General features: G+C 50.9%; 1 protein-coding gene across 2 annotated transcripts; it reads left to right on the top strand.

Annotated features, from left to right (window-relative positions):
- The first annotated feature begins 2,270 nt into the window (after nt 1-2,270).
- On the top strand, nt 2,271-11,714 carry HERPUD1 (homocysteine inducible ER protein with ubiquitin like domain 1). Of its 2 annotated transcripts, none has more exons than XM_070399129.1 (8): nt 2,271-2,513; nt 5,009-5,086; nt 5,178-5,249; nt 6,187-6,317; nt 8,269-8,391; nt 9,145-9,495; nt 9,828-9,933; nt 10,961-11,714. In XM_070399129.1, exons 1-8 carry the CDS (start codon nt 2,367-2,369, stop codon nt 11,123-11,125), a joined length of 1,173 nt encoding a protein of 390 aa, XP_070255230.1. In that variant the 5' UTR covers nt 2,271-2,366; the 3' UTR covers nt 11,126-11,714. The 2 variants fall into 2 exon arrangements, with proteins under 2 accessions (XP_070255230.1, XP_070255229.1); XM_070399128.1 differs by having other exon boundaries at nt 5,175-5,249.
- The last annotated feature ends 5,643 nt before the right edge of the window (nt 11,715-17,357 follow it).

Genomic DNA, 17,357 nt, shown 5'->3' with positions numbered 1-17,357 from the left:
AAGATGAGGAAATTAGGCACAGAGCTTAAGTAACTGCTCCTACGTGGCAGAAGCTGGGTTTGAAAACAGGCAGTCTGGCTGAGTCCATGAGTTTAACCCCTGAGCCCACACAAGTCCCGTACACAGGTACCCTAGGGGCTTACTCATAATTGCTACCATTACTATTGTTATTCAAATGTCACCCTTCCTCAGGGTTCCAAGTTCACCTCTGCCATCAAGTTTTCTCTGTCTCACCCCCTCTTCTTCTCTGTCTCTTGAAATCCCTGGATGGAATCATGAGTCCTTCGGAAATGTAAGGCGAGTTTGGGGTTGTCTTTTATTTTTGTATTTTTGTGCAGTCTTATCACCCCCATTGTTTTTGTAAGGTCACCCAGCCCAGGGTCACTGGTGTTTATCCTTCTATTCCTGGCACGCTTGTTGACTTGAATTTTATGTTTGTCTAAAGGTGCTAGAGGCAAAAGCACCAAAGAGCTTTCCAAGGGGCTGGTAGCTCCTTGGGACATAACCCTCGGGAATCACAGACATTGGATTGCCGTTTCCCTTGGGGGGGCGTGGGGGGGGACACCCCTCTACCCTCTTCCTACGACTGGAAATGGGGCCACCGGAGGGGCCCTGATGCTCATCACCGCAGCTAGAATTCTTAATTTCCCAGTGAGGCCGTCCTCTCCCCGCCTGGCTGCCCCCTGTAAGGCCTCTGCTGGTTGTATGTGGCCTGGCCCCCCTGGTCAGCCTCTACCTGGGTGCAAGACTACCGGGTCATAATCAGTCATTTCCTTCCATCCGGACATATGAAAAAGCTACGTAATTCGTGGGACCCAGTGAAACATAGGGCTCTTCTTCAAACTTTTTTTTTTTTAAAATCTTATAAAACTTCGACTTCTTCAAACCTTTATTCTGACTTTTCAGATGTTGACAGCAGAGCATTAAATCAGTTTAAGGCCTTTGATAGGAAAAAATATTGCCCTAAGACATGACTTTTGGTTATAAAGAGTGTTCATTTCAGCCCGAGCTGGTTTTGCTCTGCGGTTGGAATGTCAGCGGGCAGACTGAAGGGTCCAGGGCTCCATTCTGGCCAATGTGCTTGGGTTGCAGGCTCCATCCCTGGCCCTGACTGGGGCGCCAGTGGGAGGCAGTTAATCGATGTGTCTGTCTCACATCAGGTTTGTCTCTCCCCCTCCCTTCCAACTCTGTCTTAAAAAAGCAATGGAAAATATATCCTCAGGTGAGGATTAACAACAAAAAAGTTTTAATTTCTGACGGTCCCATGTGGTCACTTCAGGTCTCTGAGTTTCTCAGGCCACCAGGCAGGCCTCCCCTGAGCTTGCCAGGTTTAGGGTGAGGTCCCCTTTTCGGCCACAATGACACACCTGGAAAAACAGATGTCCCAACAGGACTGGAGCGGGGATGGGCCGGCACAACGTCAGTCTTGTTTTCAAGCCCTTTTCTCTCCAGTTGGGAGGAGGGAGTGTTGCCTTGAGAGCGGCCTTTGTGGTCACATGTTAGAAAACTTGAGAACCCTGCCCTCCAGGTCTCAGCCCCAATTTCGAAAAAAGCACCTGTTGGCTGCCTAGAACGTGGGTCCCTTTTCCAGCGTCTCCAGGTGCAAGCAGCGTGTGGCCTGCTTGCCTTTCCCAGGGTGATGTCCCACCCTCCAGGGTATAAGGGGGGTCAAGGCGGAGGCCACATGGAAACTGGCCACAGGGGACCCAGGAAGGACGGCCCTGCTTCTTCCTTGCGCTTCTAATGCGCACGGGGCACCCTTCTGGGTGGGCTCGCCAACGGGGGCGGGGGCGGGGGGGATGTGGGGAGGCCTCCCCGGTGGATCGGGGTGCAGGGCCTGACGTCCCTCTGAGGAGAAGGGGGCCTGGACGCCTGGGGTGCAAAAGGGCGGGGTGCTGGTTTGTGAGCACACAATCTGCAGAGGCTGCCCGGGGTGGACCGGGCTGACCCTCCCTACGGCGCCGTGGGCACCTGGAGCTAGGGAGCGCCCCAGTGTCCTCGGGACAGAGCGCACCCGGAGATGGCCTCCGAACCCCGGCGCCCGGGCCGCAGCCCCGACGCTGGGTGACGCCACCGCGGCGGGTTGCATCAGCCGCGCCCTCGCGCTCGGCCCGCCCCCTGCCCACGGATCCGGCCTGCGATTGGTCCACGTCGGGGCCGTGGCCTCGGCCTTAGCCAACGGGCGGCAGCCACACAGGGTTCCAAGCGCGGAGCCGGGAGCCGGGAGCCTATAAAAGGGGCCCGAGGCGGGGGCGCGCACGCGCGCCCCGGAGACGCGAACCGTCGTTGCGGAGCTAGCGAGCGGCTGGGACGCCGCCTGCCCGGCACCTCGGAGCGCGGACAGAGGAGCCCACGGCGCAGCCGACATGGAGCCCGAGCCCGAGCCCGAGCCCGTCACGCTGCTGGTGAAGAGCCCCAACCAGCGCCACCGCGACCTGGAGCTGAGCGGCGACCGCGGCTGGAGCGTGGGCCGCCTCAAGGCGCACCTGAGCCTCGTCTACCCCGAGCGCCCGGTGAGCCGCCCGCCCCGCCCGCCCCGCCCGCTGCCGCCCCCCAGCCCGCCGTGCGCCCCCCCAGGAATGCCACGTCCGCCTCCCCTTTCCCTACAGCTTCTCCCTTCGCCGGGCTCCCCCGATCGTGGGTGCTCACCCCGTCACCTCCCCCAGGGCCGGGTCTCCCCTCCCTGCCCCACCTCCGGGGGCACCCCGTCTCCCGGCCCGGCGGCTGTCACTTCCTGGTCCCGGCCGCCATCGCCCCGCCTTCCGACGGGCTGCCTTCCCCTGCCCCCTCTCCTCCTGCCCCCCCGCCCAGACCCCCGCCCCCAGGTCCGGCTTGTAGCCCGAGCTGAGCCGCTGCCACAGCAGCGTGACCTTGGGGGAGGGCGTTCACCCTTCAAGCCTCAGTTTCCCCCCCAGCGCCCGGGCGACTTAAGGGTTCCTCGCTCAGACCGCGTCCCCGGGTGGAAATAAGGAAACAGATGCTGCGGAAGGAGTTCTCCGGGTGTGGCCGGGGTCTCCTGGCGGGGAGGGCGGGGCGGGGCCGACCCCAGGCCGCCGGCCGGGGAAGCGGGGCGCTCGCCCGGGCGGGGTGTACGCGGGGCCCCACACCCAGGGCCGGACGTGGCTCTCCCCGCCCCGGTCCCCCTCCCGGCTCCTCCCTGCCACGCTCCGCTCCGCCGGGTCCTGCCGGGTCCCCGGGAGGAGCCGGCGCGTTGCGGGTGGAGGGAGGCGGGGAAGGGACGCGCCCAGGCGGAAGGAGGCTCCCGGAGTCCGGGCTGGAGGACTTGGGTTCCTCAATTACGGGGACTTCCTGGCTTTGTTTTGGTGGACACATCTGTCAGTATCGCCCTGTCCCCTCCCTCCCTCGGCCCCGCCCTCCCACGTGATGGAGGCTGAGCGCTGGACAGTATTGACTTTCCGCCCTGATGTTATGTAAGTGCCAGCGGCGTTCCTGGCTGTCCACAAGTGTAGTCCCCGCCGGACGGGAGGAGACGGGGCAATCGCTCCGTCCGACCCCAGGAGGGGCGGGGGGTGCGGCAGCTCAGGCTGGAGGTGGTTTCCCGGCCGTGTTGGTTCCCTGTCTAATGTGGAAGTGAGCTGTTCTTTTGAAATGTGCCTGTGTGTGTGTGTGCCCTCACCTGGGGGCCCTGGGGTTTCACCCAGGGGCCGCGTTGCCGAGCGAAGGGCTGTGAGGGACACAGGTGGGCGAAGCAGGTGCAGTCTCTGGGGGCGTCACTAGGTGCCAGGCGGAGTGTTGGAGGAGAGCTTCCCCAGGGCCTCCTGGGGTGAGGAGCGTCACCGCTATGAAGCCTCAGGACCCAGGAGTAAATGAAAGGCCTCCCAGATACGGAAACGTGGGCTTAAAACTTACAGCTGGAGAGGACTGATTTGTTTTCTTACTTTATGATAGTTGTTGGCTTAACGTGTTTAATTAATTTAGGCCTTTAATCGGGGAAGTAATTTAAATGGCAGGCAGCTGTGGATTGCAAAGCTTTTCCAGTGTGGGGCTTTTTCATGTGGAGGACCCAGCTCTGCAATAGCATTTTACAAAACCATGTGCATCCCACTTGCTGATAAAGCCAACCGGCGAGAACAGGCATCCAGTATAGTAGTTTCTGTACTTGTTTTTGTCGCACAGTTTGTAAAAATCCGGATTGATGCGGTTATTGTTTTGTTTGTTTTAAACCACTTGTTCTTTCATCTCAGGCTACTTGGCGGAAACAGCTCTAGTCCAAGTGTTGCGTAATAGGTTTTTCTGGCCAGAGTAGGTTGACAGGTTGGCGATCTCCAGTGTACCGACTGGCGTGCGGGGCCATTATTTTTAAATACAATTCTTAAAGGAATTAAAAACAGGCTTTAAAAGTGAGATTTGTAGAAGGTGTGTGGAGTCCCTGTGGTCTGAAAGTCACTGGAATGGATGAGAGGGGATGGCATCCGGACTCTAGCAGGTAGTGACTGTGGACAAGCCAGTTTCAGACTTTTCCCCTTAAAACAGGAGTGCTGATCTCACAGGTTGTAGAAATGTCACCCACACTCCATCTCCTCTGTGACTGCATTTGTGTGTGGGGAAATGTCTCTTCCGGGGCTCGAGTGTAGAATTGCTTCTTGTTATTTTGGGACAGTGCGAGGTGGGTTGGTGGGGTCCACTTTGGGAGCACTTTGAGTTTTCTCTGAAATGAAACACAAGTGTTGAAGTCAGTTGCTGTAGGAGCCCCGAATCAAATGTGTGTTTCTAGAGGCAGAAAGCAGTTTCCCTGAGTTAGTAGGTTGCTGTAGGTTTTGTGGACGAGATCATTTGCCATCCTAAATTTATTTATATGTGAGAGACCAGCTTAAACTTAAAGCACTTTCTTAAATAAAAGTTTTGTCTATGGGGCCTTTGAAGAAACGTTTTCCTGTGATGTGCTGGGAAGAAACGCGTATTTAAATTATGTGTACGAAGCAGTGTCTTCTGCGGTTGGGAACTCGTGGGTTAAATGCTGACTGTTGCTCTTTCTTTCCATGATAAGCGTCCAGAGGACCAGAGGTTAATTTATTCGGGGAAGCTGCTGTTGGATAACCAGTATCTCAGGGACTTGCTTCCAAAGGTACATCGTTTACATATTAACTTCAGAACGTTGTGATGTTCTTGCCAGGTTGAGTTCAGGTACTAAAGTGCCTCCATCTCTCTTTTAGCAGGAAACCCGGCATGTTCTCCACTTGGTGTGCAGTGTGAAAAGTCCGTCCAAAATGCCAGAAACCAGCGCAAAGGTAGGTCTGAGTGGATACCCTGCGTCCTTCAGACTCTCTCGGGGGGAAGAAAGGACATTGGATAAAACTCTTCAGAGAGATTTTATGGTCTTTTAATTGTCATATTTTGTTTCGTCCCCGGTGAGAATTAGGAATTAGACACTTACAATACAAATGAGAGTTTACTGCAACAGGGGCAGGCAGGGCATTATTGGAAAGAGGAGCTGCAGTCACTGTCTTCTGGGATATGATGTGACCTGCAGAGGCTGCGTGCAGATCACTGAAACTAGTAAGGCTCTCTACAGTGGGTTTTCATTGACTTGGGCACCTAAGTTTCTTCGAAGGAACTTTTAATTTTTATAAAGAATAAAAAAGTGAATATATTTTCTTTGGAAAATTTCATTGTGAAATTCTATCAAATGATCTTTAAAGACATATTTGACAGTCTATTTATGTTTCATTTGACAGTGTGCATTAATACATGTAGTGACACACTCTAAATTGGCATTGTATCGCTATTTCCTGAAACAGCTGAACATAGCATAGGAAATTCTCTCCTTTAGGTTGTTGGCTGCGCTGTGTTTATAAATTGTGTTGGTCACATTTAATTTCTTGGTTTAGTAAGTGTAGCCATAGAGATACAGTTCATTACCAAGAAGCGTTCTCACCAATGATAACTTCATTGGAAGATTTTAATGAAATTATAACATAGTTACTCTAGGAAAAAATATCAATTAAATACACACACACACACACACACACACACATACACACACACAACACATCTATATTTTGAAATTTCAGAATATTTTTTACATAACATTGTATCTGTTTAATTTTGTTACGTTCAGAGGTCGGGGTGGGGGACGTAGCCATCCCCAGTGAAGTCATCCTTTCAGCTTGATTTCAGCCGGTTGCATCAGGCCCTTTGTCTCATGATCACGTTGCACTCACCTAGGTTGCTGAATCCACAGAGCAGCCCGCTGGCCCCACTCAGGGACAGTATCCTGGGGATTCCTCAAGCGATGGTGTGCGGCTGAGGGAGCCTCTTCGGAATCTTTCTCCCTCTGGGTGGGAGAACATCTCGAGGTGAGTGTTACAATACGGAACCAGGTTTATGCATCATGAACGGGCCCATTTGCATCCATTTAGGAATGAGGTGTGTTTACACTGTCTGCTTACAGAACTTTAATATGGACAGAGTGCTGGTTTATAAGGGTTTCCCTAGAAAGATCTTTTATGAATTTAACCTTTCTCACCACACAGCCTTTTTGTCATTTAAACTCAGTTCTCGCTTATTTGTAATAAATCAACTCCATATAAAATGTGGAGAAATATGTACCGAAAGGCATCCCCCCACCCTGCACGGCTGTGCTTTTCGTGTGCTGGCCTCACAGTGGGAGGTCAGTGCTGCTGCAGAAAAACAGCTGTTGGAAGCGCCGTGCGGCTGCTCTGCTGAGCCGCTTGCGTGGCATTGGGGACAGAGGTGGAGAGACGGTTTTAAGAAATGTTCTGCCACGGACTGTTGGCGGTGCCTGGAACAAGGGCCATTTTCTATGGAGCGACGAGAGCCTTTCCTTCAGAGCCAAAGCCAGAAGTGACTGTTGCTCTTTGATACGTGATGACTGATAGCGCCAGGTGTTTGAGGATGAGGAGTTGGTGGCGTTTCTTAATGAATGGTCATTTCAAGCACACACAGAGGTGGAGGGAACTGGGTGATGAATCCCCACATAACCATCACCGGCCCAGTAACGACAAAGTGTCGCCATACTTCTTTCATCTATTCCTCATTCCCCCGTTTTTTTTCCCTGAAGATTTAAAAGTAATTCCCGGACATGATACCATGTTACCCCTACGTGCTCGGGACGTAGCTGTAAACACCCTTCAGTTTTCTTGCGCATCTGCAGCGCCATCATCGGAGCCAGTGAGCACCGTTACCCCCTCATTCCATGCACTGTGATTGTTAAATGAGTCACACCGAGGCCTGCTTGTATTGAATACTGCTTTAAAAACACTCTGGGTATGGAATTCAGTTAAAAGAGAGTGTCAGCATGAGAGTTGGATTTCTTATTGGATAGAAACACTCAAAACTGCTTCCCTCATTTGGGCTGTGCAACGTGAGAACTGAGGCCCATACCTGACTGTGAATTTCACGGTAATAAAACTCGATGATTGCATTCAACTATTTACTGAGCAGCCAGTGCATAGAACTTTGTTTAAGAAATGAGTTCACCCAATGGAGATGAGCATGTAACCAACTCCTGATCTCCCACAATTCCTTTAGTTTCCATCTTGTGGTGTTCACTGTGTGCAGCCCACAAAGCCACTCGCGACCCCCATGCCCTGTCCTAGGCCGTGTCAGACTGTTGCTTTATGGAAAAATGAGTGTGTTTGGTGTCAAACAAACAGCTCTCAAATCCAGCCCTGCTGTTAGCTCAGTGACCCTGTGCAAATAAATCTCGTCTTCCCTGAGCTGCACTCAGGGCTTCCCTGTGAAACGGGGAGAGCTGTCTCCCCACAAGGCTGTTGGGGATCCAGTCAGATAACTGCCCAGCAGCCTGTCCAGGGCACAAGTGGCCGGTGAGCAGGTGTGGGTGATGCCACATGCATGCATCGCTGGCCCGGGCCTAGATCCCGCCCTAGAGGAGGGAGAGGGGTATTGGGAGGAGGGACGTGTCCTTCAGGAAAGGCTTTGGGAGGGATGTGGTTTCTTAGCGCTGCTTCCTAAAGGAGAGCAGTGGGGTGAGACCTGCAGTGAGACTCGACAAGTCCTAAACGGGAGTGGGAGCCACAGCCTCGGACGGTACGGCTTGTGTGCGTGTCAGTGACGGCGCAATGAGAACCAGTGCTGGCGGGCTGGACCCTGGCGGGAGCGCGTCCTCAGTCCTTTCTGTGCTCGCGTTCCAGTCACCTACGAGTAACTGTCGCACGCCCATTCTTCAGTCTCTGGGATTTGAATTCCTGATTGTCGTTTAAACTCAGTTTTTACTTATTTGTACTAAACCAACTCAAAATGTGCATTTAAAACCATCTTTCCTAGGCCGGAAGCTGCCCAGCCGGCGTTCCAAGGCCTGGGGCCTGGCTTCTCGGGCTACACGACCTATGGGTGGCTGCAGCTGTCCTGGTTCCAGCAGATCTACGCGCGGCAGTACTACATGCAGTAGTGAGTCCTTCCCTGAGGCGCGGGGGGCCGGGCCGGGCGGAGGGAAGTCCCATCCTGTTACCTGGCCAGCTAGGGAAGGTCACCGTGTCTGCAGAGCCCTGTGGTTCTGTGGGTGGAGTACAGTGTGAGTGATAGCTGCTAGCTAATTTGTTATCGATGCCCCATGTGGGGGCGCTGGTGTCTGATACATGTTTTCCCGCCTTCACTTATGTTCCTTTTCAATCTGTATCTTTAAAGCTTTGTGAAAATTTTAATTTGTTACTGCACCACACTCTTAAAGTGGCCTGGATATTTCATTCCAGACAAAATATCTTGTTGCTGCTCCTAGGAGTAGAAAAGGCATGTATAGGTAGGATTGTTGGTAAAGACGTTCTTCATTGCCCAGGCAGTGTGGCTCAGTGGTTGAGGATTGACCTGGGAACCAAGAGGTCACCAGTTTGATTCCTGGTCGGGCACATGCCCGGGTTGTGGGTTTGATCCCCAGTAGAGGGTGTGCAGGAGGCAGCCAATCCATGATTCTCTCTCATCCATGTTTCTATCTCTGTATCTTTGTCCCTTCCTCTCTTTCTGTAAAAATCAGTAAAAACATATTTTTTAAAAAAGAGAAGTTCTTCACTACGTTAAAGAAAAAATTAAGTTTGTATGTACCTACTTACAGTTCTTCACAGTAAGTCCCTGCGTGAGGACGGTGACGACCACGGCCTCACGGAGCTTTGCTCTCAACAGCATCTGCCTCTGTCGTTTCCATTTCAGTTTAGCGGCCACTGCTGCATCGGGGACTTTTGTTCCCTCACCAAGTGCCCAAGAGATACCCGTGGTCTCCGCACCTGCTCCAGCCCCTATTCACAACCAGTTTCCAGCCGAAAACCAGCCAGCCAATCAGAATGCTGCTCCTCAAGTGGTGGTTAATCCTGGGGCCAATCAAAACCTACGGATGAATGCGCAAGGTGGCCCTCTCGTGGAGGAAGATGACGAGATAAATCGCGATTGGTTGGACTGGACCTACTCAGCAGCAACGTTTTCCGTTTTTCTCAGCATCCTCTACTTCTACTCGTCCCTGAGCAGATTCCTCATGGTCATGGGGGCCACCGTGGTTATGTACCTGTAAGCAGACCATCACTTTCCTTTCCCCCTCAGTACAAATCGCACTTAACGGCCACGCCAGCACTTACCGAGCATGTGCTGTGTGCCAAGTGCTGTGTGTGTTGTGAGTGTGAATTGGTGAATAAACATGCCGCCCCTTTAAGAGCCTGGGAGGTGGTGGGATAGAATGAGATGGAGGGACAGACGGTCTTTGCAGGGGGCCTTGCCGTGAGCTTCCAGCTGGGAAGGGGAGGGGGAGAGGGGGACCTTACCTGCTGAGGAGACCCTTCTGTTGTTGAGTAGACCTCACTGTGCTCTTGACTAAGATGGGCTTTTATGTGCTTCCTTTGAAGGCATCACGTTGGGTGGTTTCCGTTTAGACAGAGGCCGGTTCAGAACTTCCCGAATGACCGTCCTCGTCCGGAGGCTGCAAACCAGGACCCCAACAATAACTTGCAGGTATGAGCTTCCGCGAGCCGGCGAGCGTGGCGTGAGGTGCAGGCGCTCAAACCCTCAGCCTTTAAAATCCAGTGTCCTGGTTTACCACTTTATTAGGCTCCATAGCTCAAGATTTCTTTCTGTTTCTTCTTCTTTTTAAAATATATTTTTATTGATTTCGGAAAGAGGAAAGGAGGGAGAGAGAGAGAGATAGAAACATCAATGATGAGAGAGAATCATGGATCAGCTGCTTCCTGCACGCCCCAAACTGGGGATCGAGCCCGCAACCTGGGCATGTGCCCTTGACTGGAATCGAACCGTAACCTCCTGGTTCATAGGTCGATGCTCAACCACTGAGCCACGCCGGCCGGGCTCCTATTTATTCTTGATGGTAGCTATTTTGAAAACATTAACATGTCACAGCATCTATCAGGTATTTTTGTCACATGACAATTTGCATTTTGGCATATTTAAATAATTTTTTTAAGTTCACTATTTTGAGTGTTCAGTGGTCTGCAACCATATGTTATGTCATGGAAACAGCTAATGGATATTAATTAAAGCTTAAGCATCTCACAGAATAGATTTCCTGAAAAATAACACACAGAAATAGAATTTTTATAAGGCAGTTTAATGCATACTCCTAAAGGATATTTTTAAGTTATATAAATTGGCACCCTACTATCTGTTTTTAGAACCCTGGGTTTCCATTTCAATTCTTTTAACTCACAACATCGCCAACATTGGACTATCCATATTTAATGAGGGGTAACTTAATTACTTGGTTAGTAGTGGTTGAAGATCTAGTTGCTACACCTGCTTTGATACTTGCTGCTGGGAATATTTGAAATGATGAGAATGTCACCAGTGCGGCTGTGCCATGGAGACCGGAGAACACGCCAGCGAGGACCCAGGACGTCCCGGGGCCCTGCCTGCCTGGCGTCCCATACGGCGTGAGGGAGGGGCCAGGGTTGCCTCTGCCACTGCCCAGCAGAGTTTGGGGTAGATCCCGGGCCTAACTGCTTTCTCGCTGTTTCATTACCAACAGGAAGGCCCTGAGGCTGAAATCGAAAACCCCAACCGCCTCCCTCCAGACAGGAACGTAGTGGATGGCGAGCAGACCAGCCCTTCATTCATGAGCACAGCGTGGCTCGTCTTCAAGACTTTCTTTGCGTCGCTCCTTCCGGAAGGCCCCCCCGCCATAGCAAACTGAGGCGGTTCGCCCTCCGGCTGCTGGTGGCCTGGGCAGGCATGGACTGGACCGTGGATCCAGCTAGATTTCCTCACCTGGACGCGGCGATGGCACAGAATTGGTAAAGAACCAACAAGGAGGAGGAGATGCTTTTGTGATCAAGCAAAAGCAGAAAGTAAGACGTGAAGCCATGATACAAATTGATGAACAAAAAATGCCCAAGGCTTCTCATGTCTTTATTCTGAAGAGCTTTACTACCTATTGTATGTAGTTTATAGGCACTGTACATAGAAGGCGTGTGTCGCATGTTTATGCCTGAGGACCTTTCCCAGATTCGTGTGTCTGCATGTGTGTTTGTACATAGATGTCATAGAGGCAGAAATGGTTCTGCTGGTGCGATTTGATTCCTGTTGGAATGTTTAAATTACACTAAGTGTACTACTTTATATAATCAATGAATTGCTAGACATGTTTTAGCAGGACTTTTCTAGGAGAGACTTCTGTATAATTGCTTTTTAAATGCATTGCTTTCCTTCAAACCACGGGCAACTGTGCAGAGGTGGAAACCTTTGCTGGGTTTTCTGTTCAATAAAGTTTTGCTATGACTGATGCTGGCAGAGTCTTAGCCGTTCACTCCGTGCCGGGGCCACTGGATGGTCAACAGTTGAGATCCTGACTTTTTAAGTAACCTGACTGTTTTGCTGCTTTTTATAAAAGGACTATTGGCACTGATGAAAAATGATAACGTCAGGCCATGAAAGTCTTAATTTACTAAGAATATACTTGTGTTTGCCCACATTCCCGGATTTAAATGGTACTGGCTGACATAGAAACCCATCCAAGTTTCATTCCCCAAACCTCACGTTGGTGGCATTCGGTATCTTCCTCTTGGCAGTTGTACACACTCTCCTCTCGCCCACTCAGAATGAGGAGGACAGAATTCCTTCCTTCCCTTAGCAACAGCACAGCCCCAGGTCTCATGCCACGCCCAGCCCCCTTTTAAGTCTTGGATGGAAAAGCAGTTCATTTCAAAGGAGGGGCATCACCATTTTGTGAGGGGCCTGAACCCGAGACCATGGGAGCACCCATTTCTTCTTGCTAAAGGGGTGGGGCCTCTCTCCCTGTGGTGTCAGGTTGTGAGGATTAAACTCCAGATTCCATGGACCCAAAATAGTCTCAGGAAGGTGCTTCTGGGAACAGCTGACAAGTGTTCAGATTGGCCCCAGCCCCACTAGGCCGGGGGGAGAACCTTCAGACCACAATTAATGTTTAAGACAGCTGACAGGTGGGGGACGTGGCAGAAATGTCAGTCTTCCTCAACAGTCACTAAATGTCAAGGCACTACGTTCTATTAATACTTAGAAAATGATTGGTTTCGATCTTCATTATTTTTCATAGGTAAAGCTACTTTAAAATAATATATTTTTTACTTATTGAGGAAGAGAGAAACATTGACTGGGTTGCCTGTATACCCTGACCAGGGCTCAAACCCACAACCTGGGTGTGTGCCCTGACCAGGAATTGAACCGGCAACCTTCCAGAGCTCTAACCAACTGAGCCACTCCACTCAGGGCTGAATCTTTATTAAGTAGCAATTAAATAGCTAAGAATGAACCCAAAACTCCCAAATTTCAGCTCAGGCCAACGTAGCAGCTGATTAAGTTTGCAGCTTCCAAGATGTTTGTTGGTTTTAATCTTAGTTCTACAGAAGAAACACTCCCCAAAGTGAGCTCATGGTCATTTGGGAACCTCAGGTTCAGCCAAGTTAACCGGCTTCTTCCCTGTGGCTTCGGGTCTTTAATATACATGATGGGCCTGAAGGAGGTGTGGCCGGGTCCGCAGCCTCCTTCCTGTGAGGGACCCCGGGAAAATGCAGTCAGTTACTAGCAGTACCTCAGTTGGCATTCTAAGTAGCAAGCAGGTACTTGGTTAGAATGACATTTTACGTAATAACCACAGAGATAAATATTCTGTCTGTAGCCAAAAGGGAGGTGAGAAGCCACACCTGTCTACAGCCTGACAAGGGAGAGCTTCTGGGAGTCTGTCCTAGGAGCCAGCCTTGATACCTGTTTCTAAGGAAGTTAATTGACCCTGTGTATGAAGAACTGTAACCGGCTCCCCCGGTACCTACCTCGACACTAATTCTTCTCAGGACCTACTCCCACCCCACCCCTCTTGGTTTCTAGTCCTACAACCCGACTGGAGTCCCAGCAGGCCTCAAAGGGTGAGGTGCAAGGAGTTGTACCACACAGGGACACCAAAAGAACAACGTGGTTTTTCAAGTTCATCCAGACAAAAATCGGGGTGTGCATAGGAATAGATAGGAGGGTGTGGGGTGCTGGTGGAAGGAACAGAAAGTTCGATCAGTCTGAACGTGTTCGTACAGGCCCAGGGAGCAGAGGTTCTGGAATGATGGACTAAGCATGAGGAGTTAGAAAGAACTGGAACACTGTGCTCGGTGGTTGGCTGAGACAGATGACAAGGTGGTCTATCTGCCCGGCTGGCCTGGCTCAGTGGTTGAGCGTCGACCTATGAACCAGGAGGTCATGGTTCAATTCCTGGTCAGGGCACGTGCCGGGGTTGTGGACTCAATCCCCGGTCAGGGGTGTGCAGGAGGTGGCCGATCAATGGTTCTCTCTCATCATTGATGTTTCTATCTCTCTCCCCCTCTCCCTTCCTCCCTGAAATCAATATATATATGTATATGTATTTTTAAATGGTGGTCTATCTACACTGAATGAAGGTGACGTGCAGGAACTGCCTTGGGACACTAGAGGAAGACATGTAAAGGCTTACTGAGGGAGACTGGAATGTTAGAATGGATTTATCATGCGAGATCTGCTCACCCACCCTGCCAGGGTCCAGAGGACACAACTTTCATCATGATTGAGAAGTAAATTAGGGAGGGGGAGCCCCGCCTCACTGCAGAGCTCTGGGCCACTCATCGCTATAGGTCAGAAATGACAGTGGGAAATAGTGCCACTTGACTGGTATCCCTAAATACAATGGGGGTAACAGTTCCAGAGTGGCAGGGACCAAGTGGTGGCCCTTAACCATCAAAGACAAGCTGGCTGTGCTTAGCATCATGGGCAGCAGAGGCAACACAGAAGTCAGATGGTTTGACTTGCAGAGAGCTTCTGCTTTGGCTAGTTGGTCATGGTATTGCCTTGGGAAGAAGGAAGTGGATTTTCTACTCAATTCCTATTTGATCGGGATAAACAGAAGAGTCCTAGGTCGAGTGAATGCAAGTCTCTTGAATCACCAAAACAGAATTATGGCCCCTCCATCAACACCCAGGCTTAAGCCAGTTTACAGACTCAGAACCCCTTGAATGAAGGGGGCTGGGTCCCCTTGAGGAAGGACCCTGCAACACTGCAAACAAACATATGCTATAATGCACAGGTTCTCAACCTGTGGGTCGCGACCCCTTTGGGGGTCGAACGACCCTTTCACAGGGGTCGCTTAAGACCATGGGAAAATACATATATAATTACATGTTGTTTTTGTGATGAATCACTATGCTTTAATTATGTTCAATTTGTAACCATGAAAATACATCCTGCATATCAGATATTTCCATGATGATTCATAACAGTAGCAAAATTACAGTTATGAAGTAGCAACAAAAATAATTTTATGGTTGGGGATCACCACAACACGAGGAACTGTATTAAAGGGTCGAGGCATTAGGAAGGTTGAGAACCACTGCTGTAAGGTGTCTCCCAGCCTTCCCCCGGGGGACTGCTCTGGGGAAAAGGAAATGACCAGACGTTCAGGGATTACTCGACACTGGCTCTAAATGGACATTAAATCTAGGAGACCCAAAGCATCATTGTGGTCCACCGGTCGGGGTGGAAACCCGTGGAGGTCAGGTGATCAATGACATTTTAGCTCAGGTCGATCTCACAGTGCGTCCAGTGGGTCCCTGAACACATCCCAGAGGTAGGTGTGTCCCCAGCAACTGGCAGACTCCCCACATTGGTTCCTTGACCTCTGGGGTGAGGGGTGTCAGGGTATAGAAGGCCATGTGGAAGTCACTAGAACTGCCTCTACGTAGGAAATGGTCAATCGAAAGCAATGCCACGTCCCTGGAGGGATTGCAGAGAGAGTGTCACCAACAAGAGCTTGAAAGGTGCAGGGGTGGTGATTCCCAGTCTCCATTCAGCTCTCCTCTTTGGCCCGCGCGGAAGACAGAGGGGTCTCGGAGCATGACTGGATGCTCACACACTTAGCTGCTGCTGCTGCTGCCAGCAGTCCTGGGCCTGCCTTGGCTTGTACAGCATCACTGCAGTGCCTGCCCCACTTCACTGGCCTCCTTCCCTGTGTCTTCACATGACCTTCTTATAAGATTCCAGTCACTTGATTTACATCCGCTGATATTTCATTTCCGAGTACGGTCACATTCCGAGGTTCTGGATGGACGTGAGTTTTCGGAACACAAATTCAATCCACAACAGGGAGAAATGATTTACCTGCGACACAACGATTCCAGTGAACTGGAAGCTAAGACTGCCACCTAGCCCAACCGGCGTGGCTCAGTGGTTGTGTCAACTTACGAACAGGTGGTCATGGTTTGATTCCCAGTCAGGGCAAATGCCCGTGTTGTGGGCTCGATCCCCAGTGGTGGGGGGTGGGGGGTGGGGGTAGGGTGTGCAGGAGGCAGCCCATCATCGTTGATTCTCTCTCATCATTGATGTTTCTATCTACCTCTTTGTAGCACTCCCTTCCTCTCTGAAATCAATTAAAATATATATAAAGGGTGTCCCAAAATTTACGCAAGAAGTAATTTTGATAGAAAACACAGGTTTATAATTAAAAATTATAAATTTTTTACTGATTCATAAAGTATACAGTATAGGGTTATGTATGGAATAGCACATCGGGTAAATGGCCTCCACGGCTTTGCTGGCACAATACACAAAGCCGTGGTCTTCATTGGTCTTCGTTGTCCCTGCTCCTGGGCCATAATTGGTACTTGGTAATGCTTATCAAATTGAAGGGATTGAAATAAAAGGGAAACAGATATTAGAATCTGATTCAATAAACCAAGTAAAATTAGGCTTTTATTTTTTGTTGTTGTTGTTATTGTTAATGCTCACGCAAAATTCAAATCTTGCGTGAATTTTGGGACACCCTTTACTTAAAGACTGCCATCTGGTCACTTTGAACTTCTCCACAGGCAAAGAAGAGCATTACTCTATTGGCTGGGGTGAAAATGAGGAATCCCATAGGATGTCACTTAGCACTACCATATCCTGTGATTAAAGTCAGTGGGAAACTACAAGAAGCCAATTAAGGCAGGGTGACTGGGCCCAGACTTCTCTGGAATGAAGGCGGGGGTCATCCCACCAGGTAGGGAACCAGGCATGACCTGCTGAGATGTTTGCTGAGGGCCTGGGCTGGGTAGTGGAAGATGACGGCTCTAAAACCCAGCAACCATGTGACCGGTCGCAGAACTGAGGGCTGTAATTATCATGCATATTTCTTCCTTGTTGGTTACGCACGCTTGCATAGTCATACACAAACATGCATGCTTATATACAAATATTGAAAGCAAATATTTTTATTTTCCTTCTTATCATTTAACCTAAGATGAATTAATAACGGTTAACCGTGCATCACAGGATGGAAGTCACAGGAGCTCAAGGAGAAGAGTGACCGCCCCCCAAGGACGGGGCATCCTCTCCTGCGCAAAGGCCCCACGATGCCTGCCTTACTCCACTGGTTCTCCCCGCATCCAGATCAGCCACCTGTCCGTCGCCAGCCGCCAGGAGGAGTGGGTGGAAGACAAGTCCATGGCTGTCTCCATGCAGAACACGTCTGTGATCTCACAGGAGGCCCTGGGGCGCCTGCTGGTAAGCGTCCCCACTCTGCTGACGGGCCTCTCCCTGGCCCCTCTCTGGGCCGAGGGCAGGACGAAGGTCCCGGATCCTTGACTCTCTGCAGGTTAAGCATTGATCATCAGTCTGTTGACTGTGAGGTCAACTCCTCTGTTGACCTTCAGATCAACACACAGCTAAATATGTTTCCTGCTCCCTCTGGGGAAGCAGGGAGGCCAGACTCCCGGCATTGGTCTCAGCAGAGAGGGAAGGCCCTGCTGACAGAGGGTTCTAAGGGCACCAAAGGAGGCTCAATCTGGCATGTTTGTGGGGGTGAAGGAGCCCAGAACTGGCCAAGCTCTGGGCTGGCCCTGGGCCACAGGTGGGCACTGCCTGGAGGCCAAGGCCGCCCTCTTGTGGTGGGGGTGGGGGAG

The sequence above is a fragment of the Myotis yumanensis genome, unplaced genomic scaffold, assembly GCF_028538775.1.
Source record: "Myotis yumanensis isolate MYYU_CA2020_CCGP unplaced genomic scaffold, mMyoYum1.0.hap1 SCAF_18, whole genome shotgun sequence".
NCBI classification, from domain to species: Eukaryota; Metazoa; Chordata; class Mammalia; order Chiroptera; family Vespertilionidae; genus Myotis; species Myotis yumanensis.
This window is presented reverse-complemented; position numbering and strand designations above follow the sequence as displayed.